The 25,952-nt window shown below is 32.2% G+C and overlaps 2 protein-coding genes across 3 annotated transcripts in view; both read right to left on the reverse strand.

The window, feature by feature from the left end:
- Nucleotides 1-1,437: 1,437 nt before the first annotated feature.
- Nucleotides 1,438-2,868, reverse strand: LOC132697147 (uncharacterized). Its single transcript, XM_060662438.1, has one exon. It carries the CDS (start codon nucleotides 2,866-2,868, stop codon nucleotides 1,438-1,440), a length of 1,431 nt encoding a protein of 476 aa, XP_060518421.1.
- A 10,100-nt stretch (nucleotides 2,869-12,968) lies between these two features.
- The window catches only part of LOC132696769 (uncharacterized), a 68,551-nt gene continuing 55,567 nt past the window's right edge, over nucleotides 12,969-25,952 (reverse strand). For both annotated transcript variants that reach the window (XM_060661780.1, XM_060661779.1), the window contains exons 4-6: nucleotides 24,688-24,821; nucleotides 19,814-20,012; nucleotides 12,969-13,205 (exon numbers count right to left, since the gene is read on the reverse strand). In XM_060661780.1, the coding sequence (XP_060517763.1) occupies nucleotides 13,108-13,205; nucleotides 19,814-20,012; nucleotides 24,688-24,821 (431 nt within the window). In that variant the 3' untranslated portion in view covers nucleotides 12,969-13,107. The remainder of the gene's footprint in view (nucleotides 13,206-19,813; nucleotides 20,013-24,687; nucleotides 24,822-25,952) is intronic.

Raw genomic sequence — 25,952 nt, forward strand, 5'->3', positions numbered from 1 at the left:
AGGATGATTCTTAGGATTTGGTCCACAGTGAACAAAACTCACAAATAATTTTAAAACACTGTAATTGTCATTGACGTTTCGACCGGCAACCCAGGTCTTTCTCAAAAACTGCAAAACAAAGGACAAAAAAAGCGTCTAACACAGAATATCTTAAACAGTAGACATATACGAATTTAAAAATTACAAATATTATAAAAATAAATGACATATATTAGTCATACTCACAAATTTATTATTTTTTTTTTAAATGTCTATTATTAGCGCTGTTTGTGAAAAAGTACCACAACATACATCATTGCCAAAAACAATAACGTTCTTGCCTTGGCGTACGAATCACAAATAGAAGTGGAAAATAAACATTCATTGTATCTGATGTCTTTTTTTTTTTTTACCTCTTTGTTTTTATTTATTTATTTTTTTAGAGTGTACGTTTGTGTTAAGTTTAAGATCTACTGATACGCAGTGAAGCATCTGAGCATTAAAATGGTCTACTTTAACAATTCGAAATAGATTTCACTCAGGTGTTTATGTCGGTTTTCGCGTTTATGGCGTTTTTATTCCTTTGAATATGTATCATCTCAATTATTTCCCTTTTTTGTGTGTTTGGTTCGGTAGCAAGTATTTTTGTGTCATCGAAGTTAAAGGTATGTGTTTTCTCCGTTATATGGCTGCTGATGGCTGTTTTATTTTTTTTGTCGTACTTATGACCATTGATGCGGTTCTTCAACAGTTGGCTAGTCTGTCCAATGTACACTTGGTCACAGTCGTTGCATGGTATTTGATATACAATGTGACTTTTTTTATCTTTGGGTATTGGTGTTTTTAGTTTACTGAAATTCCTATTTAACAAATTTTGACCCTTGTGGCAGATTGTTACAGAGCTTCCCTTAAACACATTCGAGATTTTTTCCGATAAATTTGGTATGTATGGCAACGAACAATATTCTCGTTTTGATGGTTGTGTGTTTTCCTTAACAGAAATCTTGTTGTAGAATTTATGTATCCTTCTTTTAAAAATAGAGTTAATTAAGGCACTTGGGTAATTGTTTAGTTTTAGTGTGTACTTAGCCTTATATACAGCTTCTTTTCTGTACTCTGGATCAGATAGATTTATAGCTCTGTCAGCCAACCCGATAATAACAGTCTTTTTTTGTGATATTGGGTGTTGGGAGTGAAAATTAAGGTATCGTCCAGACCATGTATCTTTTGTGTACCACATCGTTCTGATTTTGTTTTCCTTGCGTATTAGTGTCATGTCTAAGAAGTTAATTTTGTCATCTTTTTCATATTCTATGGTAAATTTTATCTTTGTGTGATATGAGTTAAAACTATTCAGAATGAGGTCGCCCTTTTCTTTAGGTATTGCTAGAAAACAGTCGTCGACATATCGATAGAAACAGGGTAATTTAATAGTCATTTTGTCAATAACTGTTTTTTCTAGGTCTTCGAGAACAAGTTGCGCTGCTTGTAATATTTATTATTATATATGAAATAGGTCGAATTTAGAGTTAATTTTATGGCTTCCACGAACTCGTCTAGTGGAATGTCTGTGTGAAGTTTGATCATGTCCCATTTTTTATTTATTATGTCTATAGCTAAATCGATAGGAATGTTTGTGTAGAGGGACACTACATCTAGAGATGCTAAAATGTGGTCATGCGGTAGAATGATTCTGCTAATTTTTTCTTTAAACTGCCACGAATCTTTAATATAGTATTCATTATCATTCACTATGTTTTTTAAGATGTTTTTTAAGAATTTTGATAATTTTTCGAAAGGGGACTGAGTGCAAGAGACAATAGGTCTTAACGGGATATTTTGTTTATGCAGTTTTGGTAAGCCGTAGATCCTTGGGGTGATAGCATTATTAATTTTTAAGTGTTTTGCAGTTTGCGGCGAGATTAGGAGAGCTTTTTCCCATCGATTTATTATATCGTTGTTATTTTTTTGAAATATGTTTGTGGGATCGTTTTTTAATTCTCTATATGTGGCCCTATCTGATAGAAGTTCATTTATTTTATTGTCATAGTCGGTAGTGTACATTATGACTGTTTTGTTAGTCTTATCAGGTTTTAACGTTATAATGTTAGGGTTTTGTTTTAGAAAATGTTGGGTTTCTTTAACTTTTTTAACTAACATATTTTGGGTTTGGTTAGCAGTCCAGTTTTGCTTATTTTTGTAGTTTCTAATAATATTACAGCATTTTGATCTATAGTCATTCCGTGCGTCGGTTGAACAGTTTCTAAGAGCTGACTCAATACTGCTGATGATGTTAGGAATGGGTATCTCTTTTGGTTGGCTGATAGGGACGGCAAAATCTGGACCAAGACTAAAGATCTCAAGCACGTTACGCGGAATATAAATATTAGTTAAATTTTCTACCCAGTTCTTATTTTGTACTATGGTATCCATATTATTTTGATACTGTTTTAGAGAATGAATTTTTTTACAATTATTTTGCTTAATTTTATTAAAACCATCTTCAGTTTTGCCGAACACTATTTTTAAAAAATCATTCAAATATATTTGAGGTATTCTGCCAACTAAGTGGTTGTAAACAATGTTTTTTTCCCTTTCCAAAAATCTCAGAGCACTCGCTGTATCAGTGATCAATAATTTGAGGGTACTACTTACAAACTTGTTCATAACTTTGTCTTTAAAAGTACGCAGGTTATTCGCGCAAACAAATTTTACATGCTTTAGGTTAATGTTTAAAAATACCGGTGTTAACTTGTCATGCTTGCATCTTAACAGGAAAATTCTTCGGTTCTTCTGCTTTGCTATCTTTTGACTGAGGTTTGCATATCTCTTCATCAGGTTAACTGCTTCCTGTCCGTAGTTGGCTCTTATTGTTTGGTAGAAGTGCATCTTTTCCCTTGCACGATATATTGTTGAAAAATATGCTTTTCTTGGATCCTTGTATATTTTTTATAGGATGATTCTTAGGATTTGGTCCACAGTGAACAAAACTCACAAATAATTTTAAAACACTGTAATTGTCATTGACGTTTCGACCGGCAACCCAGGTCTTTCTCAAAAACTGCAAAACAAAGGACAAAAAAAGCGTCTAACACAGAATATCTTAAACAGTAGACATATACGAATTTAAAAATTACAAATATTATAAAAATAAATGACATATATTAGTCATACTCACAAATTTATTATTTTTTTTTTAAATGTCTATTATTAGCGCTGTTTGTGAAAAAGTACCACAACATACATCATTGCCAAAAACAATAACGTTCTTGCCTTGGCGTACGAATCACAAATAGAAGTGGAAAATAAACATTCATTGTATCTGATGTCTTTTTTTTTTTTTACCTCTTTGTTTTTATTTATTTATTTTTTTAGAGTGTACGTTTGTGTTAAGTTTAAGATCTACTGATACGCAGTGAAGCATCTGAGCATTAAAATGGTCTACTTTAACAATTCGAAATAGATTTCACTCAGGTGTTTATGTCGGTTTTCGCGTTTATGGCGTTTTTATTCCTTTGAATATGTATCATCTCAATTATTTCCCTTTTTTGTGTGTTTGGTTCGGTAGCAAGTATTTTTGTGTCATCGAAGTTAAAGGTATGTGTTTTCTCCGTTATATGGCTGCTGATGGCTGTTTTATTTTTTTTGTCGTACTTATGACCATTGATGCGGTTCTTCAACAGTTGGCTAGTCTGTCCAATGTACACTTGGTCACAGTCACAGCCATCAGCAGCCATATAACGGAGAAAACACATACCTTTAACTTCGATGACACAAAAATACTTGCTACCGAACCAAACACACAAAAAAGGGAAATAATTGAGATGATACATATTCAAAGGAATAAAAACGCCATAAACGCGAAAACCGACATAAAACACCTGAGTGAAATCTATTTCGAATTGTTAAAGTAGACCATTTTAATGCTCAGATGCTTCACTGCGTATCAGTAGATCTTAAACTTAACACAAACGTACACTCTAAAAAAATAAATAAATAAAAACAAAGAGGTAAAAAAAAAAGACATCAGATACAATGAATGTTTATTTTCCACTTCTATTTGTGATTCGTACGCCAAGGCAAGAACGTTATTGTTTTTGGCAATGATGTATGTTGTGGTACTTTTTCACAAACAGCGCTAATAATAGACATTTAAAAAAAAAATAATAAATTTGTGAGTATGACTAATATATGTCATTTATTTTTATAATATTTGTAATTTTTAAATTCGTATATGTCTACTGTTTAAGATATTCTGTGTTAGACGCTTTTTTTGTCCTTTGTTTTGCAGTTTTTGAGAAAGACCTGGGTTGCCGGTCGAAACGTCAATGACAATTACAGTGTTTTAAAATTATTTGTGAGTTTTGTTCACTGTGGACCAAATCCTAAGAATCATCCTATAAAAAATATACAAGGATCCAAGAAAAGCATATTTTTCAACTATATATATATATATATATATATATATATATATATATATATATATATATATATATATATATATATATATATATATATATATATATATATATATATTCTCACGTATTGATTCACGGATGGAAAAATGTGATGACACTATATTCCGGGATATCATCCGTTCGCTCGTTGAACTCCGACTGGAATCCTGCATCCGACTGGAATCCTGCAGATCTTGCATCCGACTGGAATCCTGCAGACGTTTCGCCAAAATCTCACTTGGCATCTTCAATGCTCGCGCTCCGAGTGTTCGAAGTGTTTTCGGAGCGCGAGCATTGAAGATGCCAAGTGAGATTTTGGCGAAACGTCTGCAGGATTCCAGTCGGATGCAAGATCTGCAGGATTCCAGTCGGATGCAGGATTCCAGTCGGAGTTCAACGAGCGAACGGATGATATCCCGGAATATAGTGTCATCATATATATATATATATATATATATATATATATATATATATATATATATATATATATATATATATATATATATATGTTTTAGTCCTTCACGGATGGAACTATGTGTATTGGTGGTAATCCGGGTGTTCATCCGTTCGTTGTTTGACCCTGGAGTAGGATCATTCGCCTGACGTTTCGCCAAAATCTCACTTGGCATCTTCAGAGGCCGCGCGTCCATGTCACTCGTACGTGTCCGCAGTTTAACTTCCGTATGCCTGTGAGGCTCCAACTAACTAAAATTAACCAAAACTAAGATGTTAAACATCACGTCCACTTCTTTTAAAAGTTTTTCATGGTATTTGAAACATTTCCTACTATCAGCAGTAAAGAAAACTGCTTCTATATCAAAAGTATGTTATTATATTATAGTATGCAGCACTTTCGGTAAACTTTTTAAGTCACTCGTTCCATAATATACTATTGTTTATGAGTGGCCATACCACTCCTCAATAACATTTTAATTAAACTTTAACAGTGTCTAGAGTGTGGGGTTCCACCAGTAGGCGGTCGTTGAACTATGTAGATGACACTTGTTGTTTGTTATGTCGTAAAGTGTACGTAATGGCATTTTAGTCCAATGATGGTCAATCGATCGAATAAATTTCAACAGGGCGGTCTATTCGGGCGGACATTGATTAAATTTTCATTCACTGTTGTCAAGATACCGCGACACGGAAAGGGTTTGAGTAATCGTTTTAGCTTGACCGGCAGACAAAAAATCACTGCATTAAAGTTTTCAACCTTTAATGGCATAGTTTATTTTTGACTTGTGCTTCAAACTACTGTTTACATTTTAGTACACCCAATGCTGGTGACATTTTTGTTCACAAAGGCTTAAATCCTGCGTGATATGAGTTTAACGCGGGAAAATAAATTTGAGGTGTTACAAGCGCTCTGCAGTGATAATAATCTTGTCAACAAAATAAAATAAAATGACGCATAATCCAATACTACAAACAATAATCTATAAACAACGAGGGATAAGACTAACTAAAGTACTCTTCTACTGAGTACAGGCATTTAATTACATTTTTTTTAAAAACGCATAAATTATCACACATTTTTATTTATTTCGGTAAGAAGTTAAAAAGTCGCACACCACGTACACTTGTATACGCTGAGTGAAAATTGCTGTTCAACACAAAACCTGACTTATTTTGAAACACATAAACAGACATTTCAAATACATAGACTATACAATACACTATACAATTAAAATAAGTCGTACAATAAGTAGATTTGGAAATACCGACCATATATTATTCAATACCTAATTCTATTCTCAACATGAGCGTAATAAACACTAAATATATGTGATTCTGTTAAAATGTCAGGTTAGGTAATAAATATTTGTTGGCTGCCAACCCCGTTACCAAAGAAAAGCAATTTAAAGTTCATGTTTTTATATATGACTATTACAAGAAACTTTACATGTACCGGTGTAAATCTTAAAAATTGTCGATTTTAAGCCAAGAAAATACAATTACTGAAAAATAAGTTTTGGCAAATATAGGCACATCGCATACATTGCCATGATCAAAATATCAACTGTAAATTCGTGGATAAAGTATATTAATCTAACTTTTTCTTCTTAATGCTTATTGCGAGTATTACATAATGTGCATAATGTGAAAATATCATCGTCAAATATCAAGTTTAACCAATCATTGACTTAACAGCGATAAAGAAAATGTTAAAGACTCCAGACCACTTTGCTGAATACGTTCAAGGATTTTAACACTTGGCTTATTACTTATTTACAACGCGTATAAGCCACAAATGTTAATTCATACTCGAACTCCAGTCCAGAAAAGTGTATTTTTTCATATGTAAGTCTCAAAATAAGTAATACAATTTAAGCTTGCTAAAATGAATCTTTCAGAACTTTATAGTTTTGTTTATATTTAATAAGTTGAAACTGCCTATGTTCTATCCAGTTAAGAGGTTCATAGAGAATACTTAAACTATAACTTTTTTAAATCGATCATGTCCGTCATTATATACTGCAGAACATTTTTTTATTTCTACAGCACCTAAGTTGCATATATCACGCTACATTTTTCTATTTCTTAAGCATCTAAGTTGCAGATATTTTTCAAAAGAATTTTAAGAGTCGTAACGTCTGACATTACGACAAGATTTTAAAGTTACCTAATATTAGCACTATAATTACAGTAATGAGCACTGATTACCACTATGCTTGCACTAATTGATATTGGTTAATAACACGTATTATTGAATATCTGAAATTAGGTCTAAGAATATTTTATTTTTATGTAGCTATTAACACAAAAAACCAATTTTGATACGTGAAGAGGTTTCCACATATCGATCTTCGAAAATATTAGCAAGTATGGAGTTTAAACAAATGGACGACAGCCGCGCGTTTGTAAAAAAAACCTCCTTGCTTTAATTTAAATTCCATTTCCATTGGCGAAGCCCATTAAGTCTATAGGGTTGGTCTTCTTCTTGTTTTATTACACCTGATTAAAATTCCGACTTAGTGTGGTTTAAGGGAACGAGTAAAAAATTTCGTTTAAAAGTTTTCGAGAGCGACGGTGACCTAAACGACGGACTATTTGCGTCGGTTTCGCCGACACCAAAAACTGGAGACCCCGAAATGAACTTTGCTCTTACCAAATACGGTATTTCAGAAAACTTTTAATGGCGTATCCGTGTTTGCTACAAAACTGAAATCAAACATATTTTGTTGAAATTTAATCTTCAATTCGCGCCCTTTTAATTCGTAAAATAGTTTTTTCCAGCGGAGGTCCAAAATAAAGAAACAAAACGATTTATCAAAGTTAAAAATGAAATATAAGCAACGAATTATCAAAAAAATTAAATTGATATATTACAGGAAGTTTATATGACCAATTATGTTTAACACTGATTCAAAACAAATGTGCAAATCTTAAGGCGTTGATTCCCTGTTCAAAATAAAGTTTTTATTTTGATCGTACAAACTAAAATTTTATTGATTTTAGAGTTAAACTTAAAGTAAAAAAAAGAACATAGACAATGACATGGAAAAAACAAATTTAAAGTTCTCTTTACAAATATTTTTTTGTGTTTTGTATATATTTTTTTTGGCTTACCTTTCCCAAAGAAAAATAAATAAATGGTGAAACATTGTATGTAAGCAAGGGAAATTGTTCTAAGGAAAGTTCTTTAAATGTCTTTTCAAACACCCTGTATAGTATAGTATATAGTAGATAGTATAGTCCAGCCAGAGCAGTCACATCACGTATAGTAACATAATCAAAAATGATCGGTATGTCTTAATTAAAAAGTGTTGACCTTGACGCGGATTGTGACACGGATTTCAAAATTTTAAAAAAGATGTCATGCTATGACATACCGGCTCAGTTACTCTGACGGTATTTTACTTCTGTTGTCGCCTATTTGTAAATATGATCTAAAAACTTTGATATACAATAAATTATTTTAATCATTAGTTGTTAGTCTTGTCTAATGCTTTGTAATTGTCCGAGTTTATTAGTATAACAAAATGGACGAGTTTTTTAATTTCTTGAAATTCTAATTCGTCTCTAAACTTTTTGGCAGCTTTTCTTTCACGAGCAAGGTTAAAGTATAATCAAAAATATTACAACAATAAATAGCCACAATCAAAATAAAAGAGAAGTAAAAGTTCAGATTCTCACGAAATTATATATTTTTACATGACAATTGTTTCGACAAAATCGTGTCTTTATCAAAAGTGTTTGTCATGTAAAAATATATCATAAATGGATTTTCATCGAGTAAAAGCCACCTCAGTTCAATAGCTACAATCTTCTAAAGCAACTTAGAATAAAGTCGTTTCTATGAACTATGTTTCCCTGAAACCTTACTGATTTTCTTGATTCGGTATTTTATGGCGGTTGAAGTTTTTGTATTAATTCGGAACTAGATACAACAAAGATTTATAAACACTAAAGTAGATATTTGGAGAGTAGAATAATCTTGATTGAGGAACATGGATTTGGATTTTGAAATAACGGAGATGAAGAAACTTTATTATTTTTAATAAAGGTGTACTGAGTGTACGGAAGTTAGATGCCAATAATTTCTTTTCACTTAAGATATAGTGATCTGATGGTGGTACTGTTGTCAATACCCCAGACCTTCAGTTTGTATTTGTTTATCAAATGGTTTATCAACCAAAGAAAGGGTCAATTAACCAAAGGGACCTTGGCTTGTTGCCCCTTTTAACACAAAACAAAATATTATAAAGCGGTCCCTGATGAAGATCGATAGTGTGTAATGGGACATGAGGTGTAAAAACGATTTTGATACACCCTTTTAAACATGGCTATAATATCATATAATAAGCATTACATCCTATCGAATTCTAACAACGAAAAAAGAGCTTCATGAATATGGAAACCAGTGCTAAAAATGAAATTGAATTCTCAAATGGTCGACGTAAAAATTATTTTTAGAAAAACGCCATTTTTGCGTTTTCTACCGATACGACGCTCCGAATTTAGTGATCTTAAATGTTTGCTCAGTCCGTGCAAATATTTGTTGTCAATCACGATATTAAATCCTCTGTTAAATCCGACATAACACCGATAATTTCGGGTTTATCCTAGAATTGGGGCTGAAGGGAGCTAGACAATCGCTGGTGGGAGTGAAATAACGATAAGAATTCCTGGATAAAGGGCACTGTGGGATTCGGTGATAATTACCAAAGGTTTAGAGTGGCAACCGATAGAATTTAGATGATAGATAAAATAGGTCGAATTTTGTTTGCACGGTTTTAACAGAAACGGATGCTCGGGATCCGTTCACGTATCGAGAATTAAAATACGTCAAGCATAGATAAAAATCTGAACGTTCGTAAAATAGACTATGGAATAAAAAAAAAACAGTTTCATTCAATCATTAAGAGAGTTTTGGTTAGTAAGCTGTCCCGTATTTCCCGTCCCGTAATTTAGAAATTACCGTATTCAGGGATACTAAAACTTTGACACTGTTAAGCAAGAGGTGGGTTTTTAAAATATTATCAACATCCTGGAGCAAAGTATCACGTTATCAAGGGAATGGGAAAAAAATTGCAAGTTAAAGACAAAACTACCCTTTATAGGAATATTTTGTAGAGTTTAACAATAGATGAACGTGGCAATAAAATTAGCATGTTTCAGTTTACACATGAGTAAATGTAGACAAGTTGCATTTAGCATTTTTAATGTAACTTTATCCGATCTGTGCTAGATTATTATTATCTACTATGACTGCGCAGTTGATATCGGATTTTCCAAAAATAGACAACAAAACAAACCTGATAGGTATAATTTATTTATTTATTTATTTTTAGTTATTTTTGCACTTCAAATAAATTTTTCAAATTAGCCAATTTTATAACCAATGAGAGGACTAGGTAAGTTAGGAATGACAAATTCCCAGGTTCTCAGGTTAGCAAATAAATGTCAAACTGAATCTTCCAAAAATTCGGCAGCAGAATCCCCGTCGCCGCGTTGAAATTTTATCTAGAAAAATCCTCTGTCAACTTAGCCGTTAAATCAACTGCAAAATGATTAAACATCTGCTAAAATAACAAAGTGCGGCAGTTACACGAATAATTTAATTATAACACCACATAAAGCATCCATATTTCAAAATGTTGTTTCCAGCAACTCATTTATGAAACGGTTTTATTCAAACAATTTAAAATAGGTTCGGCCGACAGGTCCCGTGTTGTTTTATTGCCCTGTCGTATTAATCTTGCATGGCCGCTGAATTTTTTATAAACTTAATTTATATGACCGTTAGAATTCGAGTGCACTGCGTCACTCTCAGGCCAGGACGGGTCGCAACAGTTTATTACCCTTCCTATTTTATAAAAATTTGAATTACCACAATGGAGTTGAAAGTTGGATCAATACATTGAAAACTCGATTTATTTGTTCTTTAATAGGACTTCTTACATCCTTGACAATTTTCGTTTAGATTAGTTTAATTTATATTTGAATTTAACTTATAGTGGCGGTTGAAATATGAGATATATCTATTAATAAATAGTATTCTTAGTCAAGAATATATTTTTTTATTGTATAGACCTTTTTGTGCTTATATTGCATCAATTTATAACAGGCAATTTTACAAGAATCCTGATATCCGTCATATATTTAGATCAATGATATTTTATACTTAAATCAGGATATTTTTCTTGGTTTCGTACCTGTCGTAGAAAACTCAATATACTCAGAAAAAAATTTCAACCACAAGCGTCCAAATTAAAGAGACCGCATACGTCATTCATAAAATTGCTATTTTTCTGATGTAATTATGGGCATTTAGACCAGGCAAAGTGGGGTGAAAAGAGTTCCCGAGATAAACGATAAAAAATAAAACAATTTTTCGTAATTATATTATAAACAATAAAACTAAACAAATTATGTAAAAGAGAATACTAAGCATAAACACACAAAACACGAAAATAAGAACTGTCAACTAATATTTTTACATTCTTCAGCAATGAATTTTGATTGATTACATAATTTCACAATGCTGATCGTACATAAATTGTTAACCTTGGACCCATCTAAATTACACATAATCAAAATAAAATGTCAAAAATCGTTGATACCAAATAGGTCATCTATGTTTGAGCTAAATTAGCTTATAAAAGCTAAAACTCGATGTTTACTAGTCAATATTATATCAGTGCTACAAAATACTTCCACTTGAATTAATTTCATCAAGAACATAATATAGCGTTTCATTGCTTCAGTAAACATTTTTGAAATAGACCTTTTCAATTTTTTAAAGGAACTTCCACAGTTTCAGTTGAGCTCTGAAGAAGTCAACAGTATGATTGGCGAAACCCCGGCAAGTTTAATCTATTAAGAATCCACCTATGAGCAATCTCGAAGATTTGTATATATACATTACAGAAATTTGAAATGTACTTGTCTTTTGCTTTATTGTGGTAATTTATGAAATAAATTTAAAATAAAAACAACACATAAATATATTAAATCAGCAAATTTGATTTAGAAACAACCGCAGGAGGATTTCAGAAAATTTGTAAATAGACCATTTGAACTCCTTAAGAAATAAAATTTGTAAATTTGAAAAACGCCCAGTGAAAATTTAAAAATTTAATCGCTAGCTACTAAATTCAACATTTTTGATGATGAATAAATAAGTAAAATGAAATAAAATTTAAAACTGAGTACTTTTCTATTCTAAGAATGCTTGGTGTGGTTTCTGACTGAATCATAGATCTCTGGAATGTATTACTTTAATGCCTGGCCAAAAATCTGAAAGCAACTTTACTTTTGTTATACATGTTTTGCTTTTGACGAATAAAAAATCAGCATAAATGGGCAAGCAAAATTTTGGTTCTATAAAAGCTAAGCAGAAGTATATTGGTAGTTAGTAGAAGCTATTAATCCGTTCAATGGGTTACCTGGGGCCGCTCCAGTATCCTCTACAATAGACAATTAATTTTCAAAGTGTCCTAAAACTTTAGTAGTAGCTAATTTTCAGCCTTCGCTTATGATATTATACCTTTGACGACTTGAGTGCTATAGAATTTCTTCTAGCCGCAGTAAAGGTAAAAAAATCATTTAACGAACCATCGTACTAAATTACTTTCGACGATTAAGAAAACGTATTAATTTAAAATCTATATAACGATTTTGGGACTCAAGTTCATTTTCGACTAATTTTTGCGGGTATTTTAGCAAGAATAATTGTCTGAAGTCTTTTAATCAGAATAATTGTCGCGAAAGCTTCATCTGCATTGGCTTTAGCAGGATTTTGCACAACGCGGAAATCTTGTTCCGGCCTATTTTATTGTTATTTTATGGAGTTTCAATTCAGCATCGCCGTTTAAAGATCTGTATGTTATAGAAACGAAATGAATCGAGGGTGGTTAATTGTAATTGAATAGCTGAATTAATCTCGAATTTTTCTGCCCAATTCAAGCGTAATATTCATTTATCATCAAAAGTTAAAATTTATTCATCGTAAAACGAATATTTGTAAATGCACTTTACTGTATTATATTGGGTATTGGGTTTAAAAAAAGTCAACGCGTCCTTGAAATATATTAATTTATTACGTTGAATTCAAATCAAACGTACAAATTTATAACTAGTACGAAATTTTGCAGCAATGTTGATCACAATAATTTTTTGACTAGAACGTACATAGATACCTAGTAACAATATAATATATCGGATTCTATGCGTATTGCAGGTAACACAAATAAAAAAACACAAACGCTGGCTGGATGTGGGAATGAATGTGAAGTATTCGATTGCTTGATGAGTTCTGCGTCACTGAAACAAAGAAATAATGTTCGTAACCAATTAACATTATATGCGTGGTTTATGTTATGGTTTATTTATACAGTTTCTTGTTAGCACTAGATAAATGTTTTGTGTTTAAGTTTCGCACGATACGACAAACTTGCAATCCAACTTTTAGTGCCGAAAACCCGGACTGGAATAACGAAAATATTCTCCGATAGGGAAAAATATTCTGAAATCACACATCTTGTTATAAAGATAATAGCGACTGGATTTTAAACGGGTCGAAATTGCAGTGTTCCAAGAGAAAGTCAAACAAATACTATGCGCTTTTGTCGGCCGAATTGCTTGGATCCGGAGAAAATTCTAGTCCGTTTCCAAATGGTTTTCTAATCCGTTTTTAATTTTAAACTACTTCAAATCAAAGTTCGTTTGAATGTAACATATTGGCAGACGAAATAAGGTTTGCGCAAAGGGTCACTTTAAGAAGTCACCTTCGTTAGCCAAATTCGCCAGTTATTTCCGAAGTTTTCTCAATGAATTTGTTAGTGATGTTTTACAAAAAAAAGTTTATTAAGCACTCACTCCGCTTGCGCCAATTCGAAGTCGTAACTAAAATGGCGTTTAGCAAACTTGTTGTATAACTTTTTAGTGATATGAAAGACAAAAACATTAACAGTTTTCTTTTGTGTAAAAGGCCTAGGCTGCAGTCAGTCACATTTGATTGATGCACACTATATTATAGCTTCATAACTGTTTTGGACGATTCTCACATATACGGCTTAAATTTAATATTATTCAAAAATAAATTATTTACTAACGCAATAGTTAAAATGAATCACAAAATACAAATATTCTTGTTTTGATAAATACTTATTTCAACATTTTCATAAATAATATTTGTATGCAAAACTTGAGCGGTAAATAACAGATAATTAATATATTTGACAAATGTGAGTTTTCCTACACCGTCATGGTTAATTAAGAATAATTAATGGAAAAAAGAAAAAAAGTTAAAAAGGTTCCAAATCAGACAAAATCATAAAAATACTTTTGATTTTCCGAGGAATTAAACTTAAAACTACAAATTTTAAATTTTTTGTATAATTGCAGTTTTCCCATAACCCTGAAATTTCTGGTAGGGTATCACGTTCTTTGATAGGGGAGGAAAAAGAACCTTGTCTAAACAATGATCTGGTACAGACACAAACGGACTAAAATTCGTATTGCTTATTTCCTTAGCCTTTTTGTAGCTTCTTGAATGGAGCAACTATATAGCCAGTTATGAATCCCCTAGAATGAACAGATGTGACCTGAACTAACACAATCGCTAGCTCGCTTTCTGCGCTGGCTAGATATTTGTGCAAATTTTTGTTTATTTTGACGATTTAAGTATTACGTATGAATTGAAAATGATAGTAAATAAATTAACAGTTAGAGGATTAGATTGTTTGTAACACACAAGCATTCAGTAATTTTAATATATAAATAGGCCGCTTCGAAACTACAGGCAACAATAAAATATTTGTTGAACTGAGGAAGCTTTTACTTGATGCAAATGCATTTATCAAAATAAATAAGAACTAAAAGTTCAGATTTTCACGAAATTATATATTTTGACATGGCAATTGTTTCGATAACACCGTGTCTTTATCAAATGTAATATTTACAAACTACCTGCTACTATATATACCGAAAAATGACCACAAAACCTTAATTAATGTTGTTGCCAGAATTTAAGTTCAGTAAAGGAGAGGTATTTAAATCTAATTGATCGTTAAGCAATACATTTGAATGTCTCATTTTTTAATCTCCATGGCTTCCAATAAATTTAATTTTCTACTTTTTGTGGCTGTATGTATTATATCAAAATTGTCGTCAAAAATGTGTTTTTCTGTGTTTAAGTGTGTAGCATAATTAGAATCTTTTTAAACGCTCTGATATGTTCGTTAATGCGTTTCTTGAAGGATCTACCTGTTTGTCCAATATAAATTTTAGGACAAGATCCACATTTCAACCTATAGACACTTGATTTTTGGAATTTTGGTCATTTCGATTTATTATTATTTAAATATTTTCCTATTGTGTTGTTAGTTCTAAAAGCTATTTTTAAACCACATTTTGACAAATGTTTTGAAACATTTTCACTACGTTCTGCTATGTATGTAATTGTTTTAAATTGTTCGTGTTCTGTATTAGGTTTCGAATAAATAGAGTTTACTGTTGTCTGTATTTGTTTTTTATTTATAATTTTATCTATAATGGACGGATTGTAGCCGTTGTCCAGTGCAATTTGTTTAATGATATTAAATTCTTTGTTGTAATTTTCAGTTGAGAGTGGCGTATTAAGAAGTCTGTGTATAAAAGAGTTAAATGCAGCCATTTTGTGTGTATAAGGGTGATTTGAGCTGTTATGTATGAATGTATCCGTGTGTGAAGGTTTATGGTATATTGAAAAATGTAATTTGTTTTGCACTTTTGTAATAGTTAAGTCTAAAAAATTAATAGAGTTATCCTGTTCAATCTCGAGAGTGAATTTTATACGATTATGTATTGAGTTAATGTAATTTAAATATTACATTTGATAAAGACACGGTGTTGTCGAAACAATTGTCATGTCGTGAAAATCTGAACTTTTAGTTCTTATTTATTTTGATAAAATATGAAATGATGAAATATAAAGTATGATTTTTGAATAATGAATTTGAAATAATGAAGTAACCACAAAGAAAATGAGTTCTAGCCAACGAAATCGCAAAGGTGAGTCAAGTATTTCAATATATTGATTTTCGGATGTACACATCCGCCCGTTGATTTTTTTATATTCATCTGTTTTCAATGAAATCAACGAATATTTACATTTCGCATTTCCAAAATTGACAGCAATATCATCTGCATAGTATGAAATCGTATATAGCACTACGGGCGCAAAATTAGATGCAAATGGGAAATAAATATACAAATAATACTAAATAAGTAATCATAAATATATAAGTAGTATTATTAATTATAAGTCTACCGGCAGAATAATAGTATTACCCAAATATTTCTTTCATTTTAAAAATTTCTGAGGTCTCACTCATACTTTAAATTCTCCGATGGTTAACAAAAATGACACACAAATTTTAAACACGCATGAGATGGTAAATAAATTCCCTTAAAATATATTAATGAAATCGGATTGAACAAAATATTTACTTACTATCAAAATTTATCAAAATTGTGTATTTGGATCCCGCAGTATCCAATAAAAAAAGTCCCCTGCTCTGAGCACTCCTGTTAATGTTCCCCTTTTTATTTTCATGTCAAAAAAATTGGATGCCCTATTACGTTATTCGTAATCCGGGCTGATTCGTACAAAAAAAAACGACAATGCGAATTTATCCGAAAAAATTTGTCAAACATATCCCGCTAAACCCGAAACCATTTTCATTCTCTTACCCGCAAGAAGCGTCTCTGCCATCCGAATAATATATTTCTATAATTTCGTAAATCCATATAGCTAACGGAAACAATAAACCGCCTCAATGCCTTTTAACCTTCCTCTCGGGGGTTAAACGACTGCACGCTTGTTCTCGTGGTTTTCTCATGTTCACATACATATAACCTCAACAAGGAAGTAGAACATGTGTTTCAATTATAAAGCAATCTGTAAGCATGTACGAAGTAATTACGACGAGCGAATTTAGAGGATTCCCTGAAAGCTCTGCTAGTAAACGCTGACGGACGGACCGCTAGAATGCTGCCCGAAAAATTCCGGCAACCGTCTTGACTAATTTAAATTGAAAGTGCCCATGAAAATTGGAATGTTTTAACCGTTTTTTCTATACTTCTAAATTGGCCCTTTTTTGTTGGTGGGTGTTGCTTAATACTATGTCAATGCCAATTTTGAGAAAAAGATTCATGAACGTATGCACTTTGCATATCATATTTTTGAAGAAAAAAATCATACCACAACTTTAAAATTAGTTGTTGTTCTTCAAAACCATCTTAATGTTTATTTTATTTTTAGTATTTCATTTAGTTAATTTATTTTGCCCCACTTCTTCATATAAAAACAACTTTTTTTTCTGAAAAACGTTACCACTCTGTCTCTCAAAAGTTCATATGAACTTTCTTTTCATAAAATGAGTTTCGATATGGTGATTTGTAGACAGAATTTTGTCAAAATACACATAGATCCCATTCAAAAAATTTAAAATGAAAATGTTGGGATAAGATAGTGACAGTTAATATCCGAAGTGGCCAGTGAAATTCGAGGTGAAACTGCAATCATGAATGTCAGTGTTATTGTGATAAATGAAAATTGATTCTATCTAGCCATGGTCACCAAAATTTACAATGAAGAGCAAAATAAATGCTTGTCTTTTCCTAAATAGTCAGTAAACCATTAATGACCTGTTTTTGAATTAATGTTGTCTCTGTGTTCTCAGACTCCACTTTTTTCATGTAACTTTGAATCCTTAATCGTATAAACAGTTTTTGTTTTTATTTTTGAATTATAACATATCACACAGTTACGTGAACAATTTTTTTGATAACCAAAATTTACTATGAAGAGCAAAATAAATGTTTTTCTTTTCCTAAATATTTATTAAACCATCGGGATCTGCATCGCATGGTAAAAAAAAAACAAATTTCAAAAATTTGTCTTCGACCATAAAGTTGATAATTTGTCCTCTTTGGAGCTTTTTTGATTCTCTCCACTACATAACAAAAAAAAAACAGTCTTAAATCTTTTCAAAATCTTTATTTTCTAGTCGACTTTGGAAAATGGAAATTCTAAAATCTATCCGGGAATCTATAGTCAGTTGAAATATTCAAAAAATATAGAGTCTTTTATTTATTATAATAACTATCTGGAGTGCGCAAAAAAAAAATCCTGATGACCCTTACGTATAGTGGACATGCTCATTTCTGTGATACTCTTTGTATGTGCTCTGTTTTCCATACCGTACACAACATAGATACATGGAGCCAATAAATAATAATAATAATTGTAAAATTGTGTGTTGGGCAGTTAAAAAAGTAAATTCGAATATTTACAAATAATCTGTATTTTCAAATTTTAGTTCTGTTTTGATCGCCGAAAGTTGATATTGTTATTTGCAATTTTGCAAAAGTCCCACAGGGTCCTCAAAATGCGGTATAAATTTCCTATCCGCAGGCTAACATTTCCATCGAAAGTTTTCTATAGCCCGCAACCTACAACTGCATTAAAAGCTTTCTTTGGTGTTCGAAACTACCTGCATTAATATTACCAAACCATAATTCCAGGATTGTCCCAAAACTCCGGAATCTGTTTAGCGAGCGGCCTTAAATATTTCGGGAATTCCCATTACAGTATTTTCCATTTAACACGAGCTTCAAAATTACAAAACTTCCCCGATATTAAAATTATGTGGCAGAACTTTATAGGGGGTGAATTGGGATCTGAGTTTGCCCTATTGCTATGTAAGAGGAATGGCAATATTCACCGGGTGATAATTCTAGAGAACATGTTTGTTGAAAAAAAGACGACGTAGGTAGTAATGGATTTACAATTTTATTGATGCAATTCATAAACTGCAAAATATTTGATTGATTGATTGATTTCTTTTTTTGTGGTTCATTAGCATCATCAATTAGATTTGTTTTAATGGAAGAAATGGCTTCCCAGCTTTACAGAATTTGGTAGCAAAATCCTGTTTTGATATCTTAATGGCTGTGTGAAATATTATATTAAATAAGCAATCAACATCAAATCTGACTCTGGACTAAAAAACAAAACGAATTCTGCCCGGTAAGTTTGTATACCTTGCAGAAGTATGCATTAATTTCATTGGTCGGAAACAGAAACTCTCAACAAGCATAATTTGTATGGCTCAGGTATGCAGAAATTTAAGGGAACGTTTTGTTGTCATTGAAGGAACCGAGAAAAGCTGCGCTGGATATAAACTATTTTCTGAGAAGTTACAAGTCTGATTTTTTTACGGAAAATTCTTATTATATTTCCAATTAAACGTGAAATGTAGCTTAAGTATTATTAATCAAAGTGGAGCAATTAAGCTGGAAATCGTGAAAGCTGGGTTCAACAGCAGTCCAGATATTAATGATTACGCAAGCGGGCGTATATCGTAGCTCATTTAGTTCCGATCGAACATAATATAAATGAGCTCCAGCGCTCTAAAGGTATTGCCGAAATAATTGCTACACGTTGCGTCTGTCTGGAATATCTATCACACTTCCATTAACAATCAGGATGGAATGTTTCAACACCCGCAATAAAATTGAATTCACCTAAAAACATTGGGTTCACGTTTAATCAAATTTGTAATCCTTTTTAGTCAGTTATGTAGTTATGCAAGTATAGGATATTATATGCCACTTGATAAAAGCAAGCAGATTCAAGTACCTAACTTTCTGCGTGTACTAGAAGCGTTTCCATTAAATATTTGTTCGCGTCAACTAAAAGGTATAATATGAAACTGTGGTTCACAGTTCAAGGTTCAATTTGGGTGAATTGCCCTCATAATTTTTTCTGGTATAACGTTTGTTTAAGACCTAGATTCAAAACGGGCCGCCGCAAATCGCAGTTCACATCTCTCCACCTGAACTAATAAACTTCCACAAAAATTACGTAATAAAACCGAACTTACCTCGAGCAGGAATGGGATCTTTAACGTTGGTAAAAGTGATGTCGGTATCTTGCTGATATAAATCTCCAATTTGGGCCACGCACTTCAGAGTTAATCGGCCATTGTGAAAATGAGATGGGAATAAAGGCAACTCGAGGGAAGATTCGCTCCAGAACAATTCCTTGAAAGGGTGCTTGTAGGTAACGCATTTCTCACATACCTGTAATTAACAGCCGCGTTAAGGGACATTTGTCTTCATTTCGGGACGTAATTTAGTGAATTTAGTGGTCGGCGTTAATTAACCGGGTGGTTGCAATTGTAAGTTTCAATTTTCAGCTTTAAGCAATTTGTTACATTTTAAGGAACTACGGAGACGGAAAACTAACTTGACTAGGAAAGAATGTAGCATGTAGAAACTGATATCGCTATCCCTACCGCTAAATTGCAATTTCTATAGTGTGTAGTAGAGTTTTGTTGATCTTCCGATTTTGCAGGTATATTTTATTTGTATTCATCCATTTTTTATTTTAATAAATAGTGCGCAATTTATTTATTAATTGTATAACTAGTTCTTTAGCGGTTCAGTAGAGTAGCTATTTTAAATGTAGACTGCGCCGCTTTTGAGCTATCTGTTTACTTTTCTTTGAAAAATATTAGTATGGTATATTGTTTTTTTTTATAATAAAGGCTATTTATTATTATTATTATATATTCTTTGAGATAAAAATTATTGCTTTAAAAATCGACAGCACTAAATTTCAAATACAGCAACTAGTCGACAGATCTTTTAACTATTAGATGCAAACTGCAAGAATGTGGTTATTTACTTGTAAATAATTCACCTCACCTTTGCCAGAAGAGGTCAGTCAGACCGTATGAATATTTCATGGTCGGTAGTAATTTTATCTCATAAAAATACAAAAATACTTTACTTTTTAATTGTATCACAATCACAACTTTTAATTTGTTAAGAGATTCTATTTATTAAGGACAAAATTCATTAAACTGTATCCTCGGCTCTAACTGTTAGCGGTCAAACTCGATACTAACCAAACCTAACCGAAAAGTAATCTTTCTTGTGTCAGACCGTCAGATAGACCCTAGGCAAAAATTAATCATCGAAGGTTTAGTTAATTTTGATTAGTTTTCGCTTAAATGGTCTAAAATATACTAGTTTGACCTGAAACCGGGGTTCGCAGGTATCATGTCCAACGGCACCAGTCGAAATTGGCGAAAAATTCCAGGGATTCCATCAAATTCCTAGGTAAAGTATGTAGAAAAGCAATTCGTACACGGTCATAGAATACCCAGATTTTATACAGAATACCCTAATTTTATACTGTTTCAGAAAAATTGATTAATTTTTAAACTAACTAAATATATGACGGGGCAGCACGATTATGTAGAACGAATCTATATACAATTGAGCAGATAATTTAGGCACCTATCTAAAAAAAAGTAAAAGACAAACGTTGGTGACATTCAATTTGGCAAAGGCAACCTTTATGAAGAAACACCAAATAGATATATACATTTAGCAAATACACTTTTAGCAATTGCGTCCGAAATACTAATTATACTAAATATTTAGAAAATCCTTAGATTAAATTCTGCATCTCAGAATATTATTCATCACTTGCTTATTTGACAGAAATTAGTTATCAATTAAAAGTTAAAGAAACATAATAGTCAGTAAAGTAATATTAGAAAATTTACTAAAATGTTGCTTATGTCTATGGAAAAGTTCAAATTACAAAGTAATAGATACTTCAGAATTTCTACATCAAGCTGTTCTGATCTGAGGCAAATAGTATTCAAATAACTACAATATTCACTAACTTTCGTAGCGAATGTGGCAGATTAAAATTTCGGCCTCAATAAAATTCTTTAGCACGTTGATGTTTGATATCAACCGAGACGGTCGGGAATGACAGTACCGGAAGAAAAAAAGTAGAGCAATAAACAATAGAACGCCACCGGAACCAATAAGTTTCGTTTAAGTGAATATCGGAAATACATAAAAATAGTATCGCAAACGAAATACGGTGTTTTATGAGTTTTACGGTATTTTACTATTAAAAGCGGAGAGATTTAAGTTTATTGCTTGTTCGCATTCAACGGTTTAATCCTTTCAAACCTGTCAACCATATTTAACTCCGGGATTCAAGTTTATGATGTTACCGCCGAGTCGTTTTGGTTTAATTAAAAACGCTGCTACCGCCATTCGGAGCCGTAATAATTGATGCTGGGGTTTAATGAATTGGAAAAAAAACAGAACTTTGAAAAATGGTTGCACTGTCCAAAATCATTTTCGATACGTTGTTATTCTTGTGAAAGTTCAAATAGCGAAGTAGCCGAAGCAAATTCGTTACGAAGCGTTTTTACTGAAAGTCAAGTAGAGTTAAAAAATAACAAAATGGAGTAATCAGGTTCGACATATTGGAAACTATCACTGTTCACTACTATTAAATTTTTCAAAAACTTTAAAAAACACTTCCCTCATTTATATTGATAGCATGATAGTTTCAACCAGTTCACTTTTAATTTACTTGCATTTTATTTTACAATTCATTAACTGCTGTGAAGGGGACAACATTAATTTTGATAAATAAATAAGTAAATAGTTTATATACCTTAGTTAACTTAAATTCAAGCTGTTGTTTAATATCTGACTTCATTCAAAAGGCAACTACGCCAAAAATATTTGCTTCGAATCTAAAATGTTGCATTTTCACGTTCCAATATAGGCACAGTTTCGCAATTGTTTTTAATGATTAATGAATTTTCATCCAGTATGGTATCAGAGATTAGAGACCATTTCACTTGCGGCTATGTTACATACAAAACCCCAATCTAAACCCGACTATCGTGACACGATAAAGGAAAGTTTATGTTAAGGAATTAATGAAAGGGGTCTCGGTGTAATCACGCATAATAGTGGTCCATTCGAGAGGATGGACAGAGTCCCTAATTGAATGGGAAAATTAGCATAAGGTGGTGTCGCATTAGAACTAATACTATCAACCCTTTGGCTACCAAAATTACATTTTTTTGTGAATGTCTATGATTATCCTATATAAGGTAAACATGGATAAATAATAATAGTGGACACCTAATTTTTAATGAAAAATTATTTGATTTGGAAAATTTTCGATAGTTTCACCAAGTAACCATTTTTTTTTATTACATATTGTACACTGCCACTTTGTACGCTGTGCTGCGTGCAGCACAACACAGGGAAGTTCCATATATCGGCACATGTGCAGCACCTTCGAAATGTACCTCTTGGGGAACCACGCGTTTGAATTTGGTTTCAAACATGTACTTATCTTCGCTTTTAAGTCCTCGTTTTTCTCGTTTCTGCAATCCTATAAGACCTCTTTAAGATAGCAATTGCAAATTCTTTCAATTGCGATTTTCCTTCACTTCGCATAGAGAATAGAATGAAGGAGTTCACAACCGTGATGTCAAGAAAGTGCCAAAATATATGGAGCCACCAGCGTTTGCTTTTGCTATTTACTTCGTAAAGGAATTCCTGAAGAGTATTGGACCAGTTAAATCATTCTTCGTTCCATCCAGCGCCCGCTTACTGACAACCGTTGTTTCATCTGGATTGTCAAAATTAAAAATTAAATATATACCGTCCTTGTCCATCCATTTCATGAAAAGGAATTCTCTACTATGCATTATCAATCGTTCGATAAACCTTTGCGATCTTTAAGGATGGTTCCACATGCAAGCATTTTTAGTATTTCTGTAGTATTGACTTTACCGGTATATATCTGGAAATCAGTAACATGACCAGATTTATTTGCACGTAACCACAATTTGTACCCCCGTTTTATAGGCTTTTGCGGCATGTAGTGCCGTGGAGATGATCGACCCTTGAATTTAATCATGGATTCATCTACAGACTGATGTTCATCTCAATCATAGTAGGTTTGATAGGGTTTCCGAAGTGCATCAAGGAATGGGCGAACTTTATATAGTTTGTCATAATTATCTTCACCTTTGTTTGGTTGTTTTTCATTATTATCCATGTGAATGTGTGCTGAAAACCATTGAAACCTATTTTTTTTTGGAATAATATTCGCTATATGAAAATCTCGATAGTTTTCGTTACTTTGATAGTCAGTAATCATTTGATGCCCATGAGTATGTTTATAACCAGGAAGTCCTTTCTTTCTTAATCACTTGTTTTTGGAGAGCCCATAAATTTGTTTGTTCTCTGACATGAGATATAAATTCTGAAGGGAAGAGATGGGGAAATATATCAATTGGTATTTCGACATCCGTGGGAATTTTGGAAAGTTGTTAATGCTATTGGTTCTAGTCCAACTAACATTATCCATATTGACTGCCAATATTTTTCTCAAATCTAACAGAGGAATTTCATCTTCACTATCAGTAACTGAGCTTGAATCATGGGTGCCGGTGTGGTTGCAATACAAGCTCCAACTAGTTCCGACTAATCCAAGAGGTTACACAACGAAACCTAACAATCTGATAAAATCGAAGATAATGATAATAAATAGATTTTATTGAGATTGAAAAAAATACTTACCAGCGATTACACAAGCGATTTGCCACTATTTTTGCAACCAAATCCAGGAAAATCTTCTAACACAATAAAAACAAAATCGTTAACAGGTCAATTAATATACTGTAATGCTTCTGTCAAATTTTGAGCGCTTATTCAAGTGCAAATCAATAGATAGCGCCATAGACAAGTAGTCTGCAGACGTTTAATTTTTTTGTCTGGTTGGCTCTGTAAATAAAGACTTTTCAGATCCTCGCGAAAGAAAATGTTACGTTTTGTTTGTTGACGAAAGTTTGGAAGCCAGTTTCGCCAAAGTTTTGCCCCAGTTAATTCAAAATCTGTTACCAGTACTTACCACGATATTATTTAATATAAAGGTAAGGGTCGCAGCCGGTCGGGATTGCGGCGAACTACAGTTTGCCTTCAACACGTCCCCTGCCTCGTAGAAACTTTTATCCGTACTTAAACTTGGAGAACTCTTCGGCAAAACTGTAACAAAATATATATTATAATTTATTATAACTTCAGCAGTGGCGCACTTGCAGAGGCTCAACGTCGCTCATTGGCGTCCCATAGTGGAGAACAAAAATACGGATATACTTTGGTGGCCTTCGAGATATAAAAGGTGTCTCAAATATTTTATTGCGCTGCCACAATGATTTCACCAAAATATAATTTTCAATTTTTGGTGGCGCCCGACTTGGAATATTTGCATTTGACAAGCAAAATAATTTTTTCGAGAGGAAAAGGGAATTTTATAGTATTTGATCAATCAATTCAACTAATCATCGATGAGAATCATCAAATTAAGTGCTTTGAAAAATCTTTGAAGATTTAGCATTTATTACGAACTACTGCCAAAAAATATATAAATATTCCTTAAATTTACAATTTTAAAATTATGTATTTTACGCATAATAACTTTTTTTATGAAATGAATTCTAAACAAATGTGCTTTTTAAGCATACAGGGTCAGTCAAAGTAAAGTTCATTATACATTGGTTTAAAAAATTATGATAAAATGGTAAATACAAAAGATGAAAAGATTATTAAGATGTACACTTCAAATATTTTACAGAGTGGCTCAAAAAAGCGTGACGAATAAAACTTACATTACTTTAAATGGAAACACTATTTTTAAATTTTGGTTTGAATTCGCTTTGAAATTTTTCGTTTTTTTGTTCATTACGAATTTGGATCATTTTAAATTGAAAAATTTCGATTTTCTTGAATGGCACACCATACATATAATTATTTTTATTAAAAGATCTTACGAAAACCTATAACTGCTATTAAGTAGGTCATATCCTATTTTTTATACTTTGGGATTTATTTTAACTTTCCCAAAATGTATCCTTCTTTCTGTCTAAGACTATTAATATAGAATTAGTTGGGCACAACAACTATCAACCAACAGAGCTCTGCTGCAGAATTTTAAGAGGAATGCAAAACACATATCTCCAAAATAGGATGTTCATTTAAAAAATATGTATGTTTCATTCGTCATAGTTATCCCATATACTTTCAAATAATTTTAAATTGTGCATTCTAACAATCTTCACAACTTTGCATTTACCATTTTCTCATAACTTTCGAAACCAATGTGGTAGTGATCTTTAC

The sequence above is a fragment of the Cylas formicarius genome, unplaced genomic scaffold, assembly GCF_029955315.1.
Source record: "Cylas formicarius isolate icCylForm1 unplaced genomic scaffold, icCylForm1.1 PGA_scaffold_1__22_contigs__length_36826433, whole genome shotgun sequence".
Classification (NCBI taxonomy): Eukaryota; Metazoa; Arthropoda; class Insecta; order Coleoptera; family Brentidae; genus Cylas; species Cylas formicarius.